The sequence below is a fragment of the Terrapene carolina genome, unplaced genomic scaffold (assembly GCF_002925995.2).
Source record: "Terrapene carolina triunguis isolate 2854851 unplaced genomic scaffold, T_m_triunguis-2.0 Scaffold139, whole genome shotgun sequence".
Taxonomy (NCBI): Eukaryota; Metazoa; Chordata; order Testudines; family Emydidae; genus Terrapene; species Terrapene triunguis.
In genome coordinates, this window is record NW_020664490.1 from 14,927,429 (window position 1) to 14,951,595 (window position 24,167).

At 47.4% G+C, this 24,167-nt stretch overlaps 1 protein-coding gene across 1 annotated transcript; it reads left to right on the forward strand.

The window, feature by feature from the left end:
• Window positions 1-3,020: 3,020 nt before the first annotated feature.
• LOC113406772 (transmembrane protein 272-like) lies at window positions 3,021-22,919 on the forward strand. Its single transcript, XM_026653438.1, has 4 exons — window positions 3,021-3,078; window positions 15,436-15,495; window positions 18,450-18,532; window positions 22,557-22,919. The coding sequence occupies exons 1-4, from the start codon at window positions 3,021-3,023 to the stop codon at window positions 22,917-22,919; spliced, it is 564 nt and encodes a 187-aa protein (XP_026509223.1).
• The last annotated feature ends 1,248 nt before the right edge of the window (window positions 22,920-24,167 follow it).

Here is a 24,167-nt window from a genome sequence, read left to right on the forward strand (position 1 = left end):
AGCCCCTGCCGCAATGGGGGGGGGGCACCCGCTGGCTTTTTTGCCTAGGGCGGCAAAAAAGCCAGAGCCGGCCCTGGGGGTCAGGCATGCTCACAGGAGAGAGGATCATTCTTATTTTGGTGAACACAACTCTGAAAATGTAAGGTTAGGACAGAAACCAACAGCAGCAAACCAGTTCAAAGTTAAAGCTACCCAGGGCTGAGAGTGGGCTGGGCTGGGTTTACAGAGGGGTCTGAGCTACAGAGACTTCTCATTACTGCCTGGAGGAATAAGGGATAGAGTTTTAAAACAAGGGGAGCAATATCTGAGAAAGTGTTAGCATGTCATGAGTTTGCTGCAGTTCGAGCCTCCCCTGAAGCCAACATTCTGGGGCAACCCTGGCCCCCCTCCATCAGCACAGCTGGCACAAAAAGGAGAGGGACTGGAGCAGGTCAGCTGTGCTGAGACTGAGCAGGATGTGGAGAGAAAATATATCCCCGTGAGCTCTGCTCTATGGATTCCATCTTTGCTATCACAGGGGAACAGCAGGCCAGGGAGTGACCAAAGGATCTGCAGCTATGTAGATCCACCAGCCAAATTTCCCCATATAGGGCCATGCAGCTGCTTTGACAGCTACTGTGACCATCCCCATGGTGGCTGAATAACTTGTCCCCTTGGCTCGAGACGCTCTCCCTTACACCTGTGCAGCAGAAGAATAATTTCATTTGAGGCAATGAAGTGACACCAGTGTAAAACTGAGGCAAGGAGGATCACAGTGTGAGCCTTTGTCTCTAACTTTACCCAGTTGTGTCTGGGTTTTTTATTACCTGTGGTACCATCAGGTGATTTTCTGAGACTCGCTGCAATATCTGTTGTGGGCAAAATGAGGGTGCCTATCTGCATTACTTTAGCATTCTATAAGCCTCTACACTCTACATTGATTCGGTGTAGTTTTTAGTGGTCATTTAAATTTTAATTTCTTATAATGGCAGTTTTCCAAAGGAAATTACCCCTTAATTTGCCTGGCAACTGAGTTGCTCCTTCACATCTGTTATAGCTAATTACATACAGTAAATGCTTTTGTCCGTAATATGCATTGTGCTCCTGCAGATAGGCAGTTTTTTGGCATGTTTACCCATAGACTTTATAGCACTTTCCAAAGTAGTAGATCAATCATATAGGTTTCAAATCCACTCTGATAAATGGGTGCATGTCGCCTGTAATCTGGTGAAATTATCTCGAGGTTAAGTGCCTATGCCCTGTTGTGTGTGTACCTATGAAACCATCATGCCTTTGCTTTCTTAGTACTACGTCTTTACATTTTTTAAGAACTCTCCCTTTGTGCAGAACTCAGTTTTAGCCATGTAATCAGATGGCTGTAGTTGCTGAGGCCAGCCACTAGAAGGAGACATGATCACACATACTGAGTCTATTTATTGCATTTACTTTTCTTTATTGTAGTTTTTCTTTAAAACCAAAGTCATTTTAGACGGAGGGTATGTTTTGCTCTCTCTGTGTGGAAATATAGCCTGAAAAACCACAGGAGTCATTCATTGGTCCATGATAATTTGGTATTCAGAGGTGTGGGGTTTTTTTAATGCATTGTTAAAGGAAAGGTAAAGTAGTTTTAGCAAAAAGTACAACTATAAAAGTATTTTCTGTTGATTGCATTGCCTGCTTAAAAAAAATAAAAATATTGGGTGTTTATATTTTTTCTCATAATGGCCAAAGTGATTTAATTAGATCATTTTATGGATATGTCACTAGCCATGTCTTGAGTTTAAAAGCAAAGTCTAATTTTGAGTTACTCAGGAATAAAATCTACAACCAATGCCCTCAGTTTAATCCATTCTTTTCTACATTTGAAACTGACCTCTCATGTGGTTTTATAAGAGTATATACTCTTACTTTGGTAAAGAGTTATGAAGCCTTTTGCTCTGCATTGTTGTTTTGAGCCAGTGGATCTTGCTAGCATTTTGAAAATTGTATACAACCTACCACTACTACATTGTTACCTCCACCCACCTTTGCCCACTAAGTGCACTTCACTGCCAGTTTCTTTCTTTTAAAAACCTGTCAATTGTTGCAATCCAAAAGCACAATATTTGCTCTTCAGAAGTATCTTTATGAGCCAGGGATGGTTTAGTGGCATGCTGTGTGAGGGGGGAGGGGATGGGGTGAACTCCCCCAGAATCAGGTCACTTCTGATCAGCCATCATCTTATTGTGGCCAAATGAAAAGAGTCAGCTTTTGCCAAGTTACCACACAGCGTTTTCTGAGATAAAACAGTAGTGTCTTCTGAGAGTGGGGGAAGGGTGGTAACACAGATACAACTGTGTAAAAATTGCTGGCAAATGACTTTTTAAATGTATCCCATTTATTTATTACGGACACCAATTTTACCCTTTTAAAAATCACGATCTTTCTTAATGGTGGCCTTGATCCTGCACAGTGCCGACAGGGATTGCAGTACACGGTATAAAGACATGAGCAAGACAGGGAGCACAGGGGAAGCTGGTCGTGCATTAATGAAAGCTCTGCTGTGTGGCTGCCAGAATGCTCCTGACTAATAGCAGCAGCAAGGCCAAAGGGGAGCAGTTAGCTAAGTGCCTTCTTTGCACTCTGCGGATGGCACTGAATTCCTCTTTTTCAGACACACCCAGTTGTGCACCCCCACATCACTCCCCTTTTTGGCCATGCATGCTACTCTTTTTCTATACAGTCTCCTCTCACTTACACCCATGTCACACAGTTGATTTCAGTGGCGTTACTCCTGATTTACACCAATGTCATGTGAGAGGTGAATCAAGCCTTTAACATTCAGTTTATAGTGGGGCTAGATTCGCTGGTATGCTCTGGCTGCTTGGTTCTGCTCCAGCAATCTGGGTGTGCAGCTGCTTTGGGTGACTGGGGTAGGCGCAAAGCTGCTAAAGCAAAGCAGTGAATCTGGCCCATCATGTCTAGTTCATTAAAAACACAACTTATTATTGTAATACCCTTATTATTTCTATCTCTAGAGCTACACCAGACAGTGATCACCAATGGCTGCTGGCCTGGAGAAAGCTTGTCACCGGTGCATATCTAAAATTGCCAGTAACGGTAAGTCACAGCTGTAGAAGTAATCACCTTCTATTACTTAAACGGCCCTGTGGTTACTATAGTTAGAAAAATGGGCTAATACCAAGTTCATTGCAAGTTAAGGGCATGAGAGTTTAGGCAGCCGTACCACCTTCTGCTATGATCTCACCAGAACTGACAAACTAAGGGCCAGACCCAAAGCCCAGGTAAGTCAATGGAGGCTCTGGGCATTGGATCAAGCCCAAAGGGTCTACTCCTGCCTGGTGCGGAGTAATGACAACTCCTACCTAAATCAATTAGCACCTCACAGGAGGGACTCAGCATGCTGCAGGACTGGGTCCTAAACGCAGGTGGTCCTGGTCAGTACATAGATGGGAGAATCTCAAACTTCTGATTCTGCCTTCTGAGTCAGCACTAAACCAATGTCCAAGCATGGTGTTAGGAGGCACATTGGTGCTGCAGATGTGATGTAAAACTGAGGTCCGGGTACGGAACAAGGTATGTTAACTCTAGTGTCGTGGTCAAATTAAATTTTATAAATACACCTTAAAACACTTTACAATGTACTGCACTGCAGAGCCAAATCTAGTGTAATTCTTTTCAAATGGGATCCGATGCCACAAGGTGCGGGCGCTGCTCTCTTGCGGCACGAACTGCAGCGGCCCCAGGGCGCCCCCCGCGCATGACGCGCTGCTGCTGCCAGGGCCGGATCTAGGCTTTTGCCGCCCGAAACGCAAAAAAAAAAAAAAAAAAAAAGGCCGTAATGCCACCCCTGAAAATGTGCCACCCCAAGCACGTGCTTGGTTTGCTGGTGCCTAGAGCCGGCCCTAGCCACTACACTCCTTGTTCCATAACAAAATGACCTAAAATTCACATCCCCCTGAAATACAGTCTTCCACAAAGATTACGATAAAATGCACAGACTCTCAAAAGCTAAATTATACTTTAAAGTTACTAATTCCAATACATTAGAACTTCAGCTAAATATTTCCCACCAATCTCCTGTCCAGTTCTTCAAATGTAGCCTAAAATAGTCTGACTGAAAGCAATTCAGTCCGAAAGACTTTGCTGCTATTAAATCACCCTACTGCTACTCTATCAAATGGCACAGCAAGAGCCCACACTGAATCTTACCTTCTCCCCCGAGGAGGTACCAAATACCAACTGCCTAGGTGAAAAACCCCACCAAGCTACAGAGGGCTGTCATCTAAGGGCTTGTCTTCACTACCCGCCCAGATCGGCGGGTAGAAATCAATCTGTTGGGGATCGATTTATCGCGTCTCGTCGGGACGCGATAATCGATCCCCGAATCGATGCGTGTATTCCACCAGCCCAGGTAGGAGTAAGCGCCGTCGACGGGGGAGCTGCGGCGGTCGATTTGCCACCGTCCTCACAGCGGGGTAAGTTGGATCAGATACGTCGAATTCAGCTACGCTATTCCCGTAGCTGAATTTGCGTATCTGAAATCGATCCCCCCCCCGCCCCCAGTGTAGACGTAGCCTCAGTAAGGGCTAGGCCAGACTTGACCTAGGTTGTGAAATCTGACAAGAACCCACTCTGAGGAAATAGAACTGTAGGCAGCATTGCTGGGCCGGATTCTCTGTTCCCATCTCTTCTCTTTGCGTTGTTCCAGTGACACAAAGGGACTAGAAAGCAGAGACCAATCCTCACTGACTGACTGAGGATTCACATGGTGGGGAACAGTCCCCAGCTCACATAGAGCTTCTATGTCACCCCCACCAATAAAGAGCATAAGGAGTAGTGAGGACGGTGTCCAGAGGACTCTGTGATCTGGCTTTGCTTATTTCGCAAGTGGCTGCTTGGGAGCTGTGACCATCTGGCGCAGTTTAGAGAAGCCCCCAGACTGCTCTAAACTCCACCGGGGCAGTGCCTGGTTCAGAACTGCGTCAAGAAACAAGATGCTTCAGCAACCGGACAGCTCTCCATCACCTCCGTCGCCCCTTGTGGAAACCATGCACAGCAGAGAATCTTGGCCATTATTTTTACCCCTCTCTGGATTTCAGGACAAAAAGGGCAGATGCAGTGTATTTTCAGATTTCTGTTCCTACCACAGAAACAATCGAAATGTTACTATTTTCTGCTGGTGTTATAGTGCCATCAGGGCTTCAGGGGTGACTGATGGAATAAATTACCCAGATATGGGTCCAGTTAGTGTCACCTGACATATTTAGATAGCCTGCAGAATTATGTGGAAAATATGTGAATGATTTTAGGGCCCAGTCCTGCAAACACTAACACAAATTATGCACAATGGGTGAAATTCTCACACATGCATACCCCAGCATAAGACCTAACTGCCACTTAAATCCCACTTACTCCTTCAAAATAGGTGCCTAGGCCTCATGGTGTCTCTCTGCACAGGGGTGAATTTCACCTGGTGTGACTACTCATGTACGTAAAATCACATATTTGCAGGGTTGGAACCTTATTGAACAGATTCCTTTTACACTGTAAAATGATTGTGCTGTTATATATTATCATAAGTGTTATGTAAGTTTACCGGTGGAAAAGAGCTATTCAATTTATGAATCCACATTCCTTCCAGTGCAGGACTGCTCCCTGCAGGATACCCTAGGGTGGTTTTTCTACCCATCAAAGGATGGAACTTCTCAATTTCCCCTGCAAGACTATTCCACTAGTAGATCTCACTATAAGGACGTTTTTCTTGATGTCCAACGTAACCTTTCCTTTGCTCAATTTCGTCCCATTTAGGGCAACCATATTTCCTAAAGTAAAAACAGGATGGCTGGGGCTTGCCTAAGCCTGAGCTGCCCCACATACTCCCCATAGGGCTCACCAGAGCCACTCCCTCCCCCCGAGCTCCATGCCCCATGCCCCCAATGGCTGGTGCTGATCCCCGAGCCCCCGCTACCCATGGCTGGGGATGAGGCTGACACACACACCCCGAGCTTGGTGCCCTGTACAGCCAGAGGCTGGGGCTGACCCCGCTCCTGAGCTCCACACCTCCCGGGGCTGGGGCTGGGGCTGACTCCCTGGCCCCCTACCCCTGAGATCCGCGCTGCCTGGGGCTGAGCCTCATGCCGCCTGGGGCTGACCCCTAAGCCCCACTGCCTGGTACCTCACATTGCTGCTCCCCACAATGTTCCTCTGCCCCCCTTCCCTGGGAAGCACACCCAACTTGTTTGGTAAACTGGGCATTTGTTTTTTGCTCTTCTCAACTGATCAGAAGACGGCCAGGACAGAGCTTAAAAACGGGACTGTCCCAGCCAAAACAGGATGTATGGTCACCCTAAGCCCATTTCTCATACTGCATTTAAACCTCTAGGACCACCCCAAATAGTCCATCTTCCTCTTGGGTGCTTGCGCCCTTCAGAGACTATCGTGTCTCATTTGGTCATTGCTTAGCCAAGCTAACCAGATCAAATTCTGTTCCTCATAAGTTAGTCCCTTCAAGTTTCCTTGCTGTCCTCCTTTGAATTCCATCTCATTCATTGACCTTTCTCTATTATTAAAGGGCCCAGAACTGCATGCTGTATTCTCAGGTGCCCAACATATTGACGGTTGTGCTGATGTTTTTTGTGGTGTGGATCTATGTCCACTTAGCATCTGCACTGAGACCACTTACTCATTAAACATACACCACTAGAACAGTCACCAGTGGGCAATGAATTGGGTCACGGCCAGCGGAGGATAGGAGCTCAAGAGGAAGGAGGGTTTTATATTTAAAACACAGGCCCGGGAGTTAGGAAATCTCTATTCTGTTCCTGGCTCTACCAGAATTCCTGTGCGACCTTTGACCAAGTCCCTTCACCTCTCTGTGCACCTGTTTTCCCCATCCAGGAAATGAGCATAATAAATACCTATCTCTTCACTCAGAGGGTAACTCATTAATTATATTTTGTAAATGAACAGCTTGGTTAGTATGCTGGGAATCAGGAGACCTGCATTTTATTCCCAGCTAAGCCACTGACTTGCTTTCTGATCCTGAGCAAGTGTCACTTAACCCTTACCCTCTGTGTCCAAGTCTCCCTGTCTGTCAAGCAAATTACAGATTGGTGACCTAGAGATTAAATCCCCTGAGCCATTCTCTTATGTCTCTTACTTAGGACATGTCTACACGACAAACTTTTGCTGATGCAAATGAATTTGGCATACAGCTGCTGCAGTTAGTATATCGCTTGAGTTCTTCCACCAGCGCTTTGAGTACTCACGAGGAGTGCTTGTTTAGATGCACTGTGTGGTGCACCATGGGTAGGTATCCCAGTGTGCCACTATCCAGCACACTGTGTTTTGGGAAGTTTTGGCAATGCATGATGGGGCAAAAATGAGTAGTGTTGGGGTAACTGGGACTGCAGGCTGAAATTCCCATCATGCAACCTTCTCCTCCCCATAATGCCATCTCTATCCCATCATTTTCATGCCTATTTTGAAAATCCCACAAACCCACGCAGGATTTGTCGCGGTCCACAATCTCTGACAGAAGCATAGAGCCTGCAGTGCTCTGCTCTGTTGTCATGAGCGTCCCAAGCACAGCGTGCATGATCTTCCAGTATTTGCAGAGCTGCAAGAAGAGTCTCAAGGAACACAATGATTTCCTGGAGGGCAGCTTGCTGTGGGACATAGCCCGAACCAATGCAAGGTTGTTGGTGGTGTTCACAGAGCAGCTGCAAATGCTGGAGCGCTGCTTGTGGGGCCTGAGAAACTAGCACCAACTGGTGGAATCACTTCATAATGCAGGTTTGGGATGACGAGCAGTGGCTGCAGAACTTTTGAGTTCTTCCCCACCTGGTTTCCCAGCCTGGCTCCTAGTTCCACCTCTGCACTCCGCAAACCGGGCCAGCTCCAGTCCTCGCCACCCTCTGGGACTGTCCCAGCCCCGCCATTCCTCCTTCCATGGGCAGCTTGAATGAAAGCAATGCCACCCAATGGAAGGTGAGCATGGCATCTCAGCTGGCCAATGGGAGCTGGAAGTTGCTGGCCTCTTCCAGGTGTGAGGGGAAGGAGTGCGAGGTGGCGGGTGGGAAGATATCTAAAACTGCAGGGCAAAGAGACCAGTAAGTCTGGGGGAGTCCTGACCCTGCACCCCAGCTCCCAGGGGGCCCCTCCCTATGCCCTCAGGTCTCAGCCCTCCAGCTTCCTCAGGGGGCCTTCCCTGTGCCCCCCAGGTCCCAGTCCCTCTCCATGCCCCCCCAGCTCCCAGGGGGCCCCTACATGTGCCCTCAGGTCCCAGCCCAGCAGCTGCCCAGGGGCCCCCTACCTGGGTCCCAGGTCCCAGCCCTGTTCCATGCCTCCCAGCTTCCAGGCAGTCCTCTCTCTGCCCCAAGCTCCCAGCCCCCAAGCTCCTGGGGGGGCCTTCCCTGTGTCCCCTGGTCCCAGCCGCCCTCTATGCCCACCCAGCTCCTGGGGGCCTCTCCCTTTGCCCCCAGGTCCTAACCTCCCAGTTCCCAGTTAAAAGCAAATACATCATACATTTATGGAACAGAGATTAAAGAAGAAGAAGGAACAGTCAAGTCTATTTTAGCTACACATACATTAACTGTGGCTCTCACAGGTCAGTGTATGTGAAGTGGTGGTTGTCCTTACTGTCCCCTAGTGTGGAGTGGTAGGGGTAGGGATGCAGACCCTGATGCCATGTGCAATGTTGAGGTGGGGGGGGGGATGGAGGTGCGATACTGGAGTTCTCCATGGATTGCAAAGGGAGGTGAGCCCATGTTTGCTGAACCTGTAGGTCCATAAGAGTCTGCAGCATCTGTGTTTGCTGCCACAGAAGCCCCATTATGTTCTAGTACATCTCCTTCTCCCTTTTCTCCTGGGCCTTTTTCTTCTTTGCTCTTTCCTTCTCCTTGCAGTCTGCAGTGTTCATCCTTCAGGCCCTCTGCTCACAGTCTGATGCAGCACGGACTCGCAGGCTCTTGTGGAACATGTCACCTGGAGTCCTCTTCTTTCTCCTCCTTATCTGGCTCAGGTGTTCTGTGCAGGTGGAGGGGGAACCCCTGAAGGCCAGAAGGGCAGCAGCAGCTACAGATAAAACACACAGAGGTACCACTGTGGAAAGCGAAAGTTAAGGTTCAGAACTCCCTTCGCTTGCTCCCCTAAAGCGTTATACTAGACATGTTTATTGACACTTCTGCCTCGGAGTGCTTGGCCCTGAATACTGGCACCATTTTCCACAGGCAGTGGTGATCGTTACCCTCAGGAGTGAGATATCACCTACAAAGGCACAGAGAGCACAGCTGCTGCTGGCATCCCAAAGCCACTCAGGCTGTATGCTGCTAGCCTGGGTACTGAAATGGAGCCAGCTAAAGTTATCGCTGACTGGCATGGGACAGAGTCCTACCTCAGAAGAAGAAATAAGGCTGCCATCCCTAGAAATCTTCGGGAGAGGATTGCAGAGTTCTTCCATGAAAGTTTCATTGAGATCTCTCAGGAGGATTCAAGGGACATCCCTGTGTACCTAAAGAAACTGCTCTACATGGCTCCCTGATAACTTTACAGGGGAAATGAAGCAGATAACAACGCTACCTCCCTTTGTTGTACTGCTACCTGGTCTAGTAGGAGTAACTTAAGGAAAGGTCGAGGGCTGTGTCCCGCTAACCGGGCCAGTTCCAGGTTTTCTGCCACCCCAAGCGGGAAAAAAAAAAAAGCCACGGCAGCACGATCGCAGCGATTCGGCGGCAGGTCCTTCGCTCCAAGAGGGACTGAGGGACCCGCCGCCGAATTGCTGCCGAAGACCCGGACATGCCGCCCCAATAGCGGCCGGAGTGCCGCCCCTTGGTATTGGCCGCCCCAAGCACCTGCTTCTTTAGCTGGTGCCTGGAGCCAGCCCTGCCTGCTAAGTTGGGGGAGCCATCACCATAATGGGAAATAAATTTACACACATACCCGAGGTTCCTTTCCCTGCCTCAGGCTCACCTGGGCTCAACTGCTGGGACTGTCTGGACTGCAGTGGAGTCTCAAATAGTCCTGGCTTGCGGCATAGCTGGAACCCCTGGCTCCATGTCCCCCATCCTCATCCTCGCTGTTCATGGCAGGGGCCTGTGACTTGGGCTCCTCGAAGGTATCCAGAGTGGTGGTGGTGGGGAGTGTCTCTGTCAAGTCTGGCATGCAGCTCTTTGTAAAAGCAGCACCTCTGTGGCTCGACACCGGACTGACTGTTGGCTTCCCTGGCCTTCCGCTAGGCCTGCCACAGTTCCTTTGCTTTCACGTGGCACTGCTGCTGATTCCTGTCGTACCCCTTGCCCTGCCTGCTCAATGCAGTCCTCTCATAGATGTCCACATTTCTATGGCTGGTCCATAGCTGTGCCTGCACAGCCTCTTTTCTTCACAGGTGCAGGAGAGCCAATATCTCCTGTCTGCTCCAAGCCAGAGGGCGTCTGACTTGCGTAACTGGCATGGTCAGCTGGGCAGTTGCACACAACAGTGAAGAGCTGCTGGGTGTGGTCACCAAGATGGACAATCAGGAAAAGGCATTTCAAAAATTTGTGTGGCTGTTAAGGGGGTGTGGCTTCCACTGTCTGGGCAGTGAAGTTCACAATTGTGACCCGAGCGGTCAGTGTGGGGAATTGTGGGACAGCTGCTGGAGGACCATTAGGGTGAACATAAGAAACTCAATGTCTACCTTTGTGCTGCATCGACCTCTGTACGTTGACCATGGCTTAACGCCAATTGGGGAGGTGGTATTATAATATCAGTGTACTAGAGCGTTTACAACGATGGGAGACAAATTTAAGTGTAGACACATGCACAGCTAGGTCAACACAAGGCGGTTTATGTTAACCTGACTTTGTAGTGTAGACCAGGCTTCACATACACCATACACACACAGTTACACCAACCCCCACCCAACTATATCAGATCTTCTTTCTAAATCCCTAACCCTGCTCTGGAGAATTGCTTTTATTACTGTGAAGCAATAAAATATTAATAAATGTATCTACACATTGTGCACCTAAGCCCGTTACATTGCCACTTTCCACAGTTACATTTGATGAGTTCACAGTGCTATAGCAAAACACTTAGGTAAGTATGGAATTCATCTGGAAGTTGGTGGTGTCCTACCAAGGGGACCCCTTGGATCTCTTAGCAAATCGCTGCAGACTCCTACGAAAACATACAGCAGGCTATAGAACAAACAGCATTTAGGAGTGATGGTAAAAGTATGGCCAGCAACATGACAGGTAAACACGGGAGAGCTTGTAACCTGGTCCATCTGGGTTCTTATACCACATGCATGTCATCATGGTATCTAAGAAAGGTGGGTGGATGGGCTGTGCTCCTCAGCCACTTTTGAAAATTCTGACACATACCACGAAGCAAACTATTATTTAGCTTGCCATTTTAGCACTGTATTTTGGATTTTTTTTAAAAAGAAGTAAATCTAATGGCTTGAGATAATGTGAAACCTCAAACATTCTTTAAACAATAATAGTAACACAATAAAGGCTGAGGAGCCCACAAATGAATTGGCATCATTTAAGTACTCTGTGGTAACCCATTTCCTTCACAGGATGAGAGAGAGGGGTCGGCTGTGTGGCCTAAACCTCAGCATGTAATTAGAGACAGCAAAAGCGTGCTGGAGGAGAGGCGAGGGCGGGCAGGATGGAGAGCGGTGGCACAATGGTGTTGCTAGGGACAAAGTAACAGCTTAGATCTCAAACCATCAGAGGGAAGAAGAGAAGGAGAGAGTCAAGCAGGAGACAGATCAGAAACTAGTAACTCTGCTAGACAAAGGGTCAGAGTCATGGGTGGCACATACACCCCCCATTCGGGGAGGCTAGCTCCCTACCCTGCCCCTTCTGCCCAGGCCCTGCCCCTACCCCTCCCCTTCTACCCAAGGCCCCGCCTCCGCTTTCACCTGCTGGGGCCAGAGGAGCGCCGAGCCCCCCACTGTGGCTGGAGGAGCTCCAGGCCAACCCGCCTGAGCCGCCCAGAACCCCAGCTGGCCAGCCTGAGCCACCCCGCACGCCAGCCTGGGCTGCCCCGAGCCCCAGCTCCCTGGAGGAGCTCTGAGCCCTGCCACAGCCTGGGCCTGGGGCTGTGGCGGGGAGTGTTAGCAGAGGTTTGAGGAGGCTTAGCCTCCCCCAGCCTCCATTATGCTCTGCCCATGGACAGAGTCACTGTGGTGCCTGAAAATTCAGTGTCCACGCCCACAATTCAAATTCTGCTGTTGACCGCAAAGTTCAGAGAATGGGCAGAACCTAACCCAGCTGCTTCCTTATGGTTGCACTTCCAGGCTCCCAGAGCATGAGCTCTTCCCAGTCATCCACTTCCCAACACAGCAGGCCCTCTCCATTAAAGGCTCTCTTTTGGGCCAAACACATGGGAACAAACTTCTCCTCCTCCCTGCAATCCAATGAGACATTCCCAGAGCAGGGGGCTTTCTTGACTACCTGCCTCCCCACCCAGTTGTCCAGGTTCCAGGTATGGGTTCCCAGAACACAGTTTCTTCCTGACCAACCTTGGAAAATCAGGCAGCCATCTCCCCTTGTCTTGTGAGTGTGCTCCCAGAACACAAGGCTCCTTTTCTTGCCACTTGCAATGAGGGGTCGGATCCTAGAGGGTGGGTTTCTCTCGCCCAGCTGTGAGGAGATATGGCCACCAACACAGAAATGTTGCCATTTCACTTCCATGAACTGTTGTAAATACAGAGCTATTCCCAGCTCTAGGAGCATGGCACTGTCTGCACTACCTTTGCATACTGCAGTTAACAAAAGGTTTTCCTGGGCAGCTTAGCCCAGCTCCACAAAGGTATTTAGGTTCCTAATTTTCCATTGATTTGTCCTAAGTCCAGTCAGGGGCAGCACAACCTAGACAAAACAGCCAGTATCTATCTGTGCCATTAGAGGAAAACTCCACAAGTATCAGGGAAAACAATCTTTAGTGCTGCTAGTGACGCTCAGGGCCGGCTCCAGGCACCAGCCCCCCAAGCTTGTGCTTGGGGTGGCACCTGGAGGGGGGCGGCGCGGCGCTCTGGCCGCCGGGGAGAGCGGGGCCACGGCCGGGCTCACCACCCTCCCTCGGCCGCCGCGGGGAGAGCGGCGAGCCCCAGCCGGGGTTTGCCGCCCTCCTCCCAGGGCTCCGGCCACCCTCCCCCCCCCCGCGGAGGGGGAGGGGGGCGGCCGGCGGCTTTTTTGCCTGGGGCGGCAAAAAAGCCAGAGCCGGCCTTGGTGACGCTTTGTGACTGGCTACAGAACCCTGCCAATTGTATAGTCAATTGTTGAGTGTCTCACTTTGTTAAACATGAATCTGGAAACATTCCCAGACCATGCATCTGCTGCTCCAAAGCGAAATCTCAGAGCATGAGGCTGAATGGGGCGATAATGAGGAAATACATTCCCAGTGACTGCTTGGGGAAGAGAATTGATTAACCATTATCTTTCTTTTTCTCTAGCTCTGAGTGGTCCCTGCTGCCTTTTTCCTCCTCCAAAATCAAGCTAGTTGATAGAAAGCAGGCAAATACAAAACCAAACACCTGTGTGCCAGATGTGCAGTTCTACATGTACATGTGCCCCGCCAAGCCATTTATAGAGTATACTGGAGCCTATTCCAGTGTTTTTTCTTTGGAACTGATCATAGAAAATATCCATTGCACATTAAAGAATCATGATTCTTCTTCCTACGATTCTCTTTATTCTGTACCCACATGGTGAGTGTAGGAGAAGGCTGGAGAGGGAAAATGGCAGTGGAAGAGATGACCTACATTCTGCTACACTAGTCATGCTACTTACTTATAACTCCAGACAGTTAACTCAACTACTGAACACCTGAACTGTCCTCTCTGGAATATTAAGTAAATGGGGTTACCAAGGCAACTGGTAGTGTTCACGGGTAAGGTTTAGAGTTCAAAATCATTCCAGTGTATTAGAATAATAATCTGGGTAATGGAACAGTGAGAGGGTCATAGTATAGAACTTGGCATCCATTGTTTTAATGAGAGGTTGTCTATAAAGGCCATTTGAATAATAATCTGGGTAATGGAACAGTGAGAGGGTCATAGTATAGAACTTGGCATCCATTGTTTTAATGAGAGGTTGTCTATAAAGGCCATTTGAAAGAGCTTAGCCAAGTGTAGGCCTCTTTGCAAACACCTGACAACAGGGAGAATTGCTGCACTGGGCAGTGTTTGAGAAAAAGAGAGAGGATGGTGCAGAAAAAAAAATGGAGGGGGGATGAAGAAACAGAAATGCTTTCTTCATCTCGAAATACCTTCAGCCCTTTTCAGCTAGTGGATATGTTACATACGCTATGTTTGGGGCTGAAGGAGTGAAGTGTAAGAGCTCAGACCTCAGTACGCAGCTAATAAAGTTAATGTAGTGTATGGGAGGTAGCATGGTCCAGTGGTTAGAGCCCAGGGCTAGGAGTCAGGAGACCTGGGTTCTGTTCCCAGATCTGTTACTGCCCTTGATTGTTATTACTCCCTTGTGTCTCCATTTCTCCTTCTGTGAGATAGCGATAATAATACTTACCTTCAGTTGGAAAGCACTCTGAGGTCTATGAACAGGACATGCTATATAATAGCTATGTGTGCCGGTGCAGCTGCTAACGGTGCTGGGGCTCCATCCGTTCCTGTGCACTGAGACATGAGGAGGGGGTTTGAATTAGCAGGGCTGAGCTGTGCAAAGCTACCTGGGGACTATGCCCTACAGTTCAAGGTTCAAATTTGGCAAACTCGGCCCTCCAAAGAAACATCATACTGCCTTTCTCTAGAGTGGCTTTTTTCTATCTAAGCCACCTCGACCTCCTTTTAGTGCTCTTACTCACCACTGGGATCTGTTTGCAACCTGAGCAACATGTGACCCCTGGAACTCCATAATAACCTTTTTACGGTTACTTTGCGGTGCAGAATTTCATTTTAACAATGCTGAATGCCCATCATTAGGCTCCAAAGCTGACCACTATTGATAAGAATAGGGAGAATTCACACTTATCTTGCTGCAATTGTTTCTGTCGTCTTGCACAGGTAGGCAGACACTGCTGCATTGGGATGCATTTGGAAAACTTTTGTTACCATTACAAGGGCTGGAAACATAATAATTTGAAAATGAACGCTTGAATTTTGCAGAAGATGATGAAGCCACCACCAGTGCTGGTATGGTGCCTGCTCCACAGCCCACGGAGTTCAATAGAAGGACTTCAGGCCCATGATGAATAGGCTATTACTGGCTGCTCCAAGGTGGTGAGACTGCTCAAGTATCACTGTAAAATTCAGTGTCAGCAGGTGAAATACACCACAACCCAGTCATCACTGATCCCACACAATCCAAATGAAGCTCTCATTGCATTGGATTATGGACACTCCTTGTCCACATGCGTGGTGCAAGGGGACATACTTAATAGGATGTGGTATCTTCTGAAATACTGCCACCTGAATAACCCACCATTCTTGTTTCTTTACAGCATGCTTTATTTTTGGGCTTCTTGCTTTCCTTGCTTTACCACTGTCCATGGCTTTTACAGGTAAGCTGTCTATCTAAGACGTTTAAAGAGAGGAGCTTGGTGGTATTTTATAGTTATATAGCAATGCCACCTGTGAAAAGATTAGTTTGAATCTGATTTATGACACAAGTGTACCTGACTTTGGTGATGTCACCACATATCGTTGTCGACGTCATACAGTACATACTTGTCACTACATCTGTTTGTCCACATCATAAAATCACCACAGAGCTTGCTATGGTTGTTGATATCTGCTTCGGTGATTCCTTAAGCTGGCGTGGGGTGTGCAGGTCATTATCAAAGCAGGTTGGCAGAGTTATGTGGGAAAAGCATGCTGAATAGGAGTCAGACTCGTAATGATAAACTCCATCCCTTCCACTATTATTTTTCACCCTGTAAGCTTCTGGGGCGATATCCAGGCTTCAGATGCACGACCATAGCAGCCATTTATATGGGGAGCCAGGAATTCCGGCCTTCTAATCCCAGTTCTGACGACTCCTTCTGTAGTTTTGGACAAACCACCTAACCTCTTTTCCTAAATTTCTCCATCTATGAAATGTGGCTCTTTTAATTTTCTTATCTACCTCACAGCAGTGTCAGGAAACTTAATTAGTAGCGAAATACTGCTCACCTTACCCATTTGGCAATCCTGTTGACTCCAATGGGATTATTCATATGACTCAAGCAGGATTTGGCCCAGTTATTGGAACCTGAGTTGAAGATGAAAACAACCATATAAGTGCTAAAATAATACTAATACTGATAATAAATAGCAAGAAACAGGTACAAAGGCAATTTCACCCAGAACTTGCATCCTGAATAAAAGACATGGTGCAAGTAGGGTGACCAGATGTCCTGATTTTATAGGGACAGTCCCGATTTTTGGGTCTTTTTCTTATATAGGCTCCTATTACCCCCCACCCCCTGTCCCAGTTTTTCACATTTGCTCTTTGGTCACCCTATGTGCAAGTCATTGAATTGCTTGTGAACAAAATAGAGTGCACTGTACAGTATATGTCCAGTATATGAATTCACCTCCAAACAGCCAAAAGAGTGAACTGCTCTTTCTGATCCACTGAACACTCTTCAGGTTGCAGTTGAAAAAATATTCATTTCAAACACAATTCACATGCCTCTAAGTATAAAGAAGGCTGGGTATGGCTGGACTCAGGTCTGAGCTACAAACTAAACAAACAAAAAGGTGAATGTTGCTCTTTCCTACAGTGGTTTGGTTGCACTACAGGAATAATTTCACAGTTAAAGTACTTTTATGAACACTGGGAAGTATGACAGGTTTCAGAGTGGTAGCTGTGTTAGTCTGTATCAGCAAAAAGAATGCGGAGTACTTGTGGCACCTTAGAGACTAACAAATGTATTTATTTAAAGCATAAGCTTTCATGGGCTAAAACCCACTTCATCGGATGCATGCAGTGGAAAATACAGTAGGAAGATATATTTACACAGAGAACATGAAAAAATGGGTGTTGCCATACCAACTCTAACGAGACTAATCAATTAAGGTGGGCTATTATCAGCAGGAGAAAAAAAACGTTTGTAGTGATAATCAGTATGGCCCATTTCAAACAGTTGACAAGAAGGTGTGAGTAACAGTAGGGGAAAAATTAGCCTGGGGAGGAGGTGGAGCAGAGGTGAGCTGGGGTGGGGAGCTGCCGCATGGCTCCCCGGGCCGGGGGGGTGGGGAGCTGCCGCTGGGGTGGGGGGGGGGGGGGGCTGCCGCAGGGCTGGTGGGGGGGCGCAAGGTGGAAGTTTTGCCTAGGGCGCGAAACTTCCTTGCACCGGCCCTGGGCTAGAATCTGACCTTTTGTTGTTAATATCCCCTTCTAGTAATAGATTTTAATGTATGAAACTTCGAGGTGAAAATGTGGCATTTATTCTAGGGGATTAGCCCAGAGCTGTGGGTAACTTCCCACATCAGACGCAGAGTCCTTTTTTCATGACTTGCTGAAATTAAGAGAGACTGTCAGTGTAATACAGCGTTGTCACAGGATAATGGTTTCCAACAGCTACATATCTGCGAAGGCATTTTAAGGAAAATTAAATGTCAAGGCGAAATGCAGACATTTATTATCTAAGCAAGGGACTCGAATTCTCTGATAACATTCTGTTACAATGATCTCTCACAATGACTTGATTTCGATAGATCCGATTATTGATGTGCATCCAATCATTTTGGCCCTAGTCAAAGAGAGAATTTCTAGATATTTATCTAATATTAACAGATCTGTAACTATGCAAATAATAGTGCAGATCAATATTTATGAAGAACAGCCCATAATTCCTAACTATAAAAATTTGAGATCTTTTCAACCACTTGGTTATTTATCTACTTTCAAATTTTAACAAGTAGGAATGAAATTTTGTCATTAAAAATTCCAAAAAGCAAAGCTAGAGATGGAGTGACCCTTTAGATCAGAGTCCATCTCCCTGACCATGCAGGATCATTCCTGGCAGCACATTTCCCGCGCTTTGTCCAGACTGCAGTGGAGCCAGGAAGCCCTGGGATTGCTCCCAAGGTCCGAGGCTCTTGGTTCACAGGCTGCTGAGGAGCTGGACAGACGACCTGGCAGGAAACAGTTTAGGGTCCATCCGAAGTTTGTTGAAATTGTTGGAATTTTTCTGACCAGCTCTATATGTAATAATACACGTAACAAAAGATGAACAGAGCCATAAAAACATGCACCTGGCTCAAATGAGTAACCCCATAATCTTGATATTGTGACCTTCGTTCTATTTCTTCCCTTCCCTGCCTTTTTGTTTGTTCATTATCCTCATTTGTGTTGTGTCTGATGCAAAGCCCCTTTAATTCAGTCCCACTGACCTTAATGTTGATTGGACCAGAAGCTTATTTGTAAGTACTACACTGCACTTACTGCATCTTTATTTTTTTCTGTAAAGCATATACTGGTATTTTGGCCACTTACGGTAATAAACGATATTATATTTTTGGTACTCAGGAATGAAGTTTTTGGAAGACTGCCCACTTCAACCACTAATTCCCTTATATCTGTTGGTGGGTGGTGTTGTCGGCAGTTTAAAGGTACTGTGCATTGTATGTGAAAAATGTTTTATGTGCCAAGACTTTGACATTATAAAGTATGTTTCAAGTGAGCTGTGTTCAGACAGGATACTTAAGAATTTACATTAAATTCTTATGGTTGATTGAGAGCTAGGCAACTGAATGATATCACAGGATAATAATTCCTTGCTGCACCACAAAATAGGCACATTTATCTCCAAAGCAAGAAGCATTGATCCTGTGGAAATGTTCTGCTACAATGATTTGATTTCCATTTTATCAAATGATAGATCTAGAATGAATAAATGGATGTTAGTACAGGAAAGTAACAACTTCTCACTATACAGTACTATGACGGACCTGCTGGTGCATTCAGGAGAACATAGTAATTGTGTATCTCAGCCAATCAAAGAGCATCTGAGCCATAAAAGGACAATGGCTTCTGGTTGGGTGAATTTTATTTCTTTTATCAATGAGGACAGGTGAACCAGGCAGCAATCTCAGTGGCTGGCACAGATGTAAGTGATTAATGTAACATCACATGCTGCATGTAAATGATGCTAAAACTTTGTAAGGTTGGAAATCCTGTACTAGTGGTCTGATCTCCCTAGACATAGAGTGAAGATTCTTGCCCTGAAGCCTCTCCAGGAATTAACTGAAACAGTTAAAACCGCTAGATTAAAACAGGTAGCTTTATTTAGTCAACAGGCTGTAACAACCAGAGTCAGCATCTGTTCTGAAATGTATCTGCCCCTGCTTTGGAGGCTGACAGGAGAGGAATTCAGCTATCAATGAGCCTTATTCACCTTGCCCTGAACAGTATTTAGTTATTCCCACCAATTCAAAGTGGGCATAAAATACCACCAAATCAGAACGGTTGCATTTCACATGCTCCATGCACTCCCTTTGCACTGGTGGAAATGACTACACCAGGTGCAGGGCAATAATGAATCAGGCTCTGTCTCTTCTAACAATCCCCCCAACTCCTCTAGACCCTGCTCCTTCTCTTGAGGAGACACAAACTGAACAAAAAAATAGTGAAGCTGTTTCTCTGGTCTGAGCTACTCTACAAATCTCATTGTGCCAGTGTGTGCTTGTCTGACAGGGTTATCCCTGTAGCTGGGTGACATCCCAGGTAATGATGGAGACTGTAATGCTGTAACACAATCTATAACAGGGGTGGCAAACTACGGCCTGTGGGATGGATCTGGCCCACCAGCCATTTTAAGTCAGCCCTCGAGCTCCCGCTGGGGAGTGGGGTCTGGGGCTTGCCGTGCTCCGGTGCTCCAGCCAGGGAGCAGGGTCAGGGGTAGTTCCATGCAGCTCCTGGAAGCAGTGGCATGGCTCCCCTCCGGCTCCTACGCACTTCAATGGCCCCCTCCGGCGCTCCAATGGGAGCTGCAGGGGCCGTGGCTGCGGACAAGGCAGCGTGCAGAGCCACCTGTGTAGGAGCCGGAGAAGGGACATGTTGCTGCTTCCAGGAGCCGCTTCAGGTAAGTGCCACCTGGAGCCTGCACCCCTCAGCCTCTCCCCATGCCCCAACCCCCTGCCCCAGTCCTGATCCTGCTCCTGCCCTCCAAACCCCTTGATCCCAGCCTGGAGCACCCTCCTGCACCCCAAGCCCCTCATCCCCAGCCCCACCCCAGAGCCCCCACCCCCAGCTGGAGCCCTCACCCCCCCACCACCTGCAACCACTCCCCCACCCCAGCCCGGAGCCCCCTCCCGCACCCTGAACTCCTCATTTCTGGCCCCACCCCCGAGCCCACACCCCCAACCAGAGCCCTCACCCCCTCCCGTACCCCAACCCCAATTTTATGAGCATTCATGGCCTGCCATACAATTTCTATTCCCAGATGTGGCCCTTGGGCCAAAAAGTGTTCCCATTCCTGATCTATAACCATGTAGTGCCCTCTACACTGCAAAGAAAAACCCATGGCAGACGCCCCTAAGTTGCTTGCTGGCACAGGTAGGTAGTCATGTAGACAGAGACTATGGTATATATGGTACGATATTCCCAATTAGCTATTCCATTTAGTCTCCCTCACTTTTCCAGGGAGAATCTGATTGAGGTAGGAGTCCCCTGCTGTGAGAAACTAATGTTCCAGGCAAGGGAAGCCTGTCTCCTGAAGTCAAGGCTGCCAGTCTCTTACCTGAGAACAGTAGCATTGCACGCTGCTACACTCCCCTTATGCATGTCTCTTGCCCCATTTTTGTGCCCGGATCAATGAAGAGGGAAAAGGCAGAGAACCCTCTTGCTAAGAGGTCTCTACACACCCTACACTTGCCCAGCATAGGTTCAGTATATGGTCCCACTAATGAGAAATGAATAGTCCCCATCAAGGGGCTGTGGTCAGTATCTTCAGCAAAATAAGTGAATGGGGAAAAGAAAGTACTTAAGCTTGTTAGAAATCATTTGCTGTGCATGAATTCCACCGGTTAAATGCTCAGCCATTTGATTGCTCAGCTGGACTTTCCTGCGGCAATAGCATAATCAGAGGATTAGATTAATAACAGCTAAGTTTTCCTTTAGGAAAATTAAATGGGAATGGGGAGTTTTTCATTGTAATGAACTGCGACCCTCATCAACAATGCTGACTTCCACAATTTTAATATGATTGCTTGAAACTCTCCTAATATTGTTGACCAGAGATTAATAAAGATTTTAATTAGTAATAAAATTGTGCTAGCCATTAGTGATTAGCCTGTCGTCAGTTCTCATTAAAAATGACACTATACGTGGGTCCAATGCTGCTCCTACTGAAGACAATCAGGGCTCTGCCTTTGGCTTCAATGGAAGCAGGATTGGGCCTATATTTTGTAATGTGGTGACCTACTTGATTTTAATAATTTGATTAGAATAGTTCATGTTTTAACATAGCCCCTCAATAGCACTTTGTATATCACCTTAAATCCAGTTGGTTCAATTCCACCCTCGGTTATACTCATGTGTAAGAACATAAGAATGTCCATACTGGGTCAGATCAATGGTCCATCTAACCCAGTATCCCGTCTTCCAACAGTGGCCAGTGACAGATGCTTCAGATCCAATGAACAGGGCAATATTGAGTGATCCATCCCTTGTCATCTAGTCCCAGCTTCTGGCAGTCAGAGGTTTAGAGACAGCCAGGGCATAGGGTTGCATCTCTGACCATCTTGGTGAATAGCCATAGATGGACCTTGCCAAGCTGTCCTGCAGTAGCTCAAGGGTAGACTGTTAAAAAACAGGGCACAAACCCCAAATTGGTGGTGAGTTCTATACTTGGGGCTTGTGTACACTACACAGTTAGGTCGACATAAGGCAGCTCATGTTGACCTAAGTATGTCAGTGTCTACACTACAGCCTTCCTTCCACCAATGTAGGTGCCCTACTACACCGACATAATAACCCCACCTCAATGAGAGGCATAAGGCTTACGTTGGTATAGTTAGAGCGGTGCAGTGTCTGTGTAGTAGGCTGGAGCACCCAGGGAAAAAAATTAGTGGGTGCTCAGCACCCACTGGCAGCCAGCTCCCTCCTCCCATCCCAGCGCCTCCCGTCTGCCAGTGGCCCTGCTGATAAACTCCTCCCCCTCCCACCCAGTGTCTCCCACCCACTGTGATCAGCTGTTTTGCGGCATGCAGGAGGCTCTGGGAGGAATAGGGAGGAGCAGGGAGCTCAGGGAAGGAGGTGGACAGGGCAGGGGCGGGAAGAGATGGGCGGGGACTTGGGGGTGGGGCCTGGGGTGGAGTGGGGGGGAAAGAGGCAGGACAGGGGTGGAGGTTTGGGGGAAGAGGGCAGATGGGGGCAGGGCCTGGGGCAGAGTGTGGGGTTGAGTACCCCTGGGTCCGGACGAAGCTGGCACCTATGTGCCACATTATTGTTTTAATTTTGCTGAAGGCTTTTATAGGGGCCAGTCCTGACCATTCTGAGCAGTTCTTCAGAGTTGCTGAGTGCTCTCTGCTTTTGCTGAAGTCTATAAGAGGTGAGGGCTCAGCACCTCACAGAGTTGACCCCTTAAAGCCAGTGGCTCTGTTTATTCACTTTCTTTGTCTCTACAACATACAGGTGACTCTTCTGCTTTATGACTCCACCAGGATGCGGCAACTGCTTTCCAAATCTGTCGTGATTGATGATGACGACGATGATGAATATCCATGGCGGCAGAATGCTCACAAATACTACATCCATCTTACGCTCAGCCTCTTCCTCTTTATCTGGTTCATACTTGGGAACTATTGGGTGTTTTCTATCTACCTGCCAAATTTCATTCCACCTTTCCACCAGCCCCAGGATTATTGTGATAAAACCCTGTACATTTTTGCTGTTGGAGTTCTTATCATTAGTCATACTGTGCTGTTTTTGCTTATCTTTTGTAGCTTCTGTATATATTGTTTTTCTAGGCGAAGATATGCTGCAGAAGAGGATTAAAAGCCATAGAAACTAAACCACAGCTGTTAGGTAAAGGGTGTCCAATGAAAAACAAAAGGCAATAATTTACCAGTGTGTGTATATATATATATAAAAAAAATAGCAGCCAACTATACTGAGGAAATTGTGCAAGCCAGTGCCATCTGGCTCTTTTAATATAATACATCATAGTAATGTAAAATTGCTGCTATAGATGGCAAGCTGCTCTCCCGCTAACTTTTACATCCATTTTGTTAGGGGTTTCATTTGAAGCATTGAAATCTGCAGCTGAGAACTGCAGACAGCAAACTCCTCTCAAACCTTATTCTTAGACCCTTAGGAATTCTGTTTCAGCATAATACATTTTTCTCTCAATTTGTATAGGTAGTATGTGGTCTATCACCATGGTATCTGAGCACTTCCATATCCATTAGCCTTTTGAGGATGTATCATTGTCCCTATATTACAGATGCGGGGAGGGATAGCTCAGTAGTTTGAGCATTGGCCTTCTAAACCCAGGGTTTTGAGTTCAGTCCTTGAGGGTGGCTGTCAAGGCTGTATCCCCACTTTGAACTTTAGGGTTCAAATGTAGGGGCCTGCATGAAAACTTCTAAGCTTATCTACCAGCTTAGCTTTGGTCCGCTGCCACCATCACAAGAATTCCCTCCCTGGGAAGCCTTGAGAAACCTTTCACCAATTCCCTGGTGAACACAGATCCAAACCCCCTTGGATCTTAAAACAAGGAGAAATTAACCATCCCCCCTCCTTCCTCCCACCCTCCTTTCACCAACTCCTGGTGAATGCAGATCCAAACCCCCTTGGATCTTAAAACAAGGAGAAATCAATCTGGTTCTTAAAAAAGAAGGCTTTTAATTAAAGAAAAAGGTAAAAATCATCTCTGTAAAATCAGTATGGAGAATAACTTTACAGGGTAATCAAACTTAAAGAGCTCAGAGGACCCCCCTCTGTCTTAGGTTCAAAGTACAGCAAACAAAGATAAACCCTCTGGTAAAAGGTACATTTACAAGTTGAGAAAACAAAGGAAATCTAAGACGCCTTGCCTGTCTTTTACTTACTAGTTTGAAATAGGAGAGACTTGTTTAGAAAGATGGGGAGAACCTGGATTGATGTCTGGTCCCTCTCAGTCCCAAGAGCGAACCACCCCTTAAAACAAAGAGCACACACACAAGCCTTTCCCCCCCCAAGATTTGAAAGTATCTTGCCCCCTTATTGGTCCTTCGGGTCAGGTGTCAGCCAGGTTACCCGAGC

What these genes read in the sequence shown, in the direction of transcription:
- LOC113406772 (XM_026653438.1), top strand. Translation starts at nt 3,021, where the DNA reads ATGGCTGCTGGCCTGGAGAAAGCTTGTCACCGGTGCATATCTAAAATT. An exon ending in ATCTAAAATTGCCAGTAACG is followed by an intron (nt 3,079 to 15,435) that starts GTAAGTCACAGC and finishes GTTTCTTTACAG; the next exon opens with CATGCTTTATTTTTGGGCTT. An exon ending in GTGTTGTCGGCAGTTTAAAG is followed by an intron (nt 18,533 to 22,556) that starts GTACTGTGCATT and finishes TACAACATACAG; the next exon opens with GTGACTCTTCTGCTTTATGA.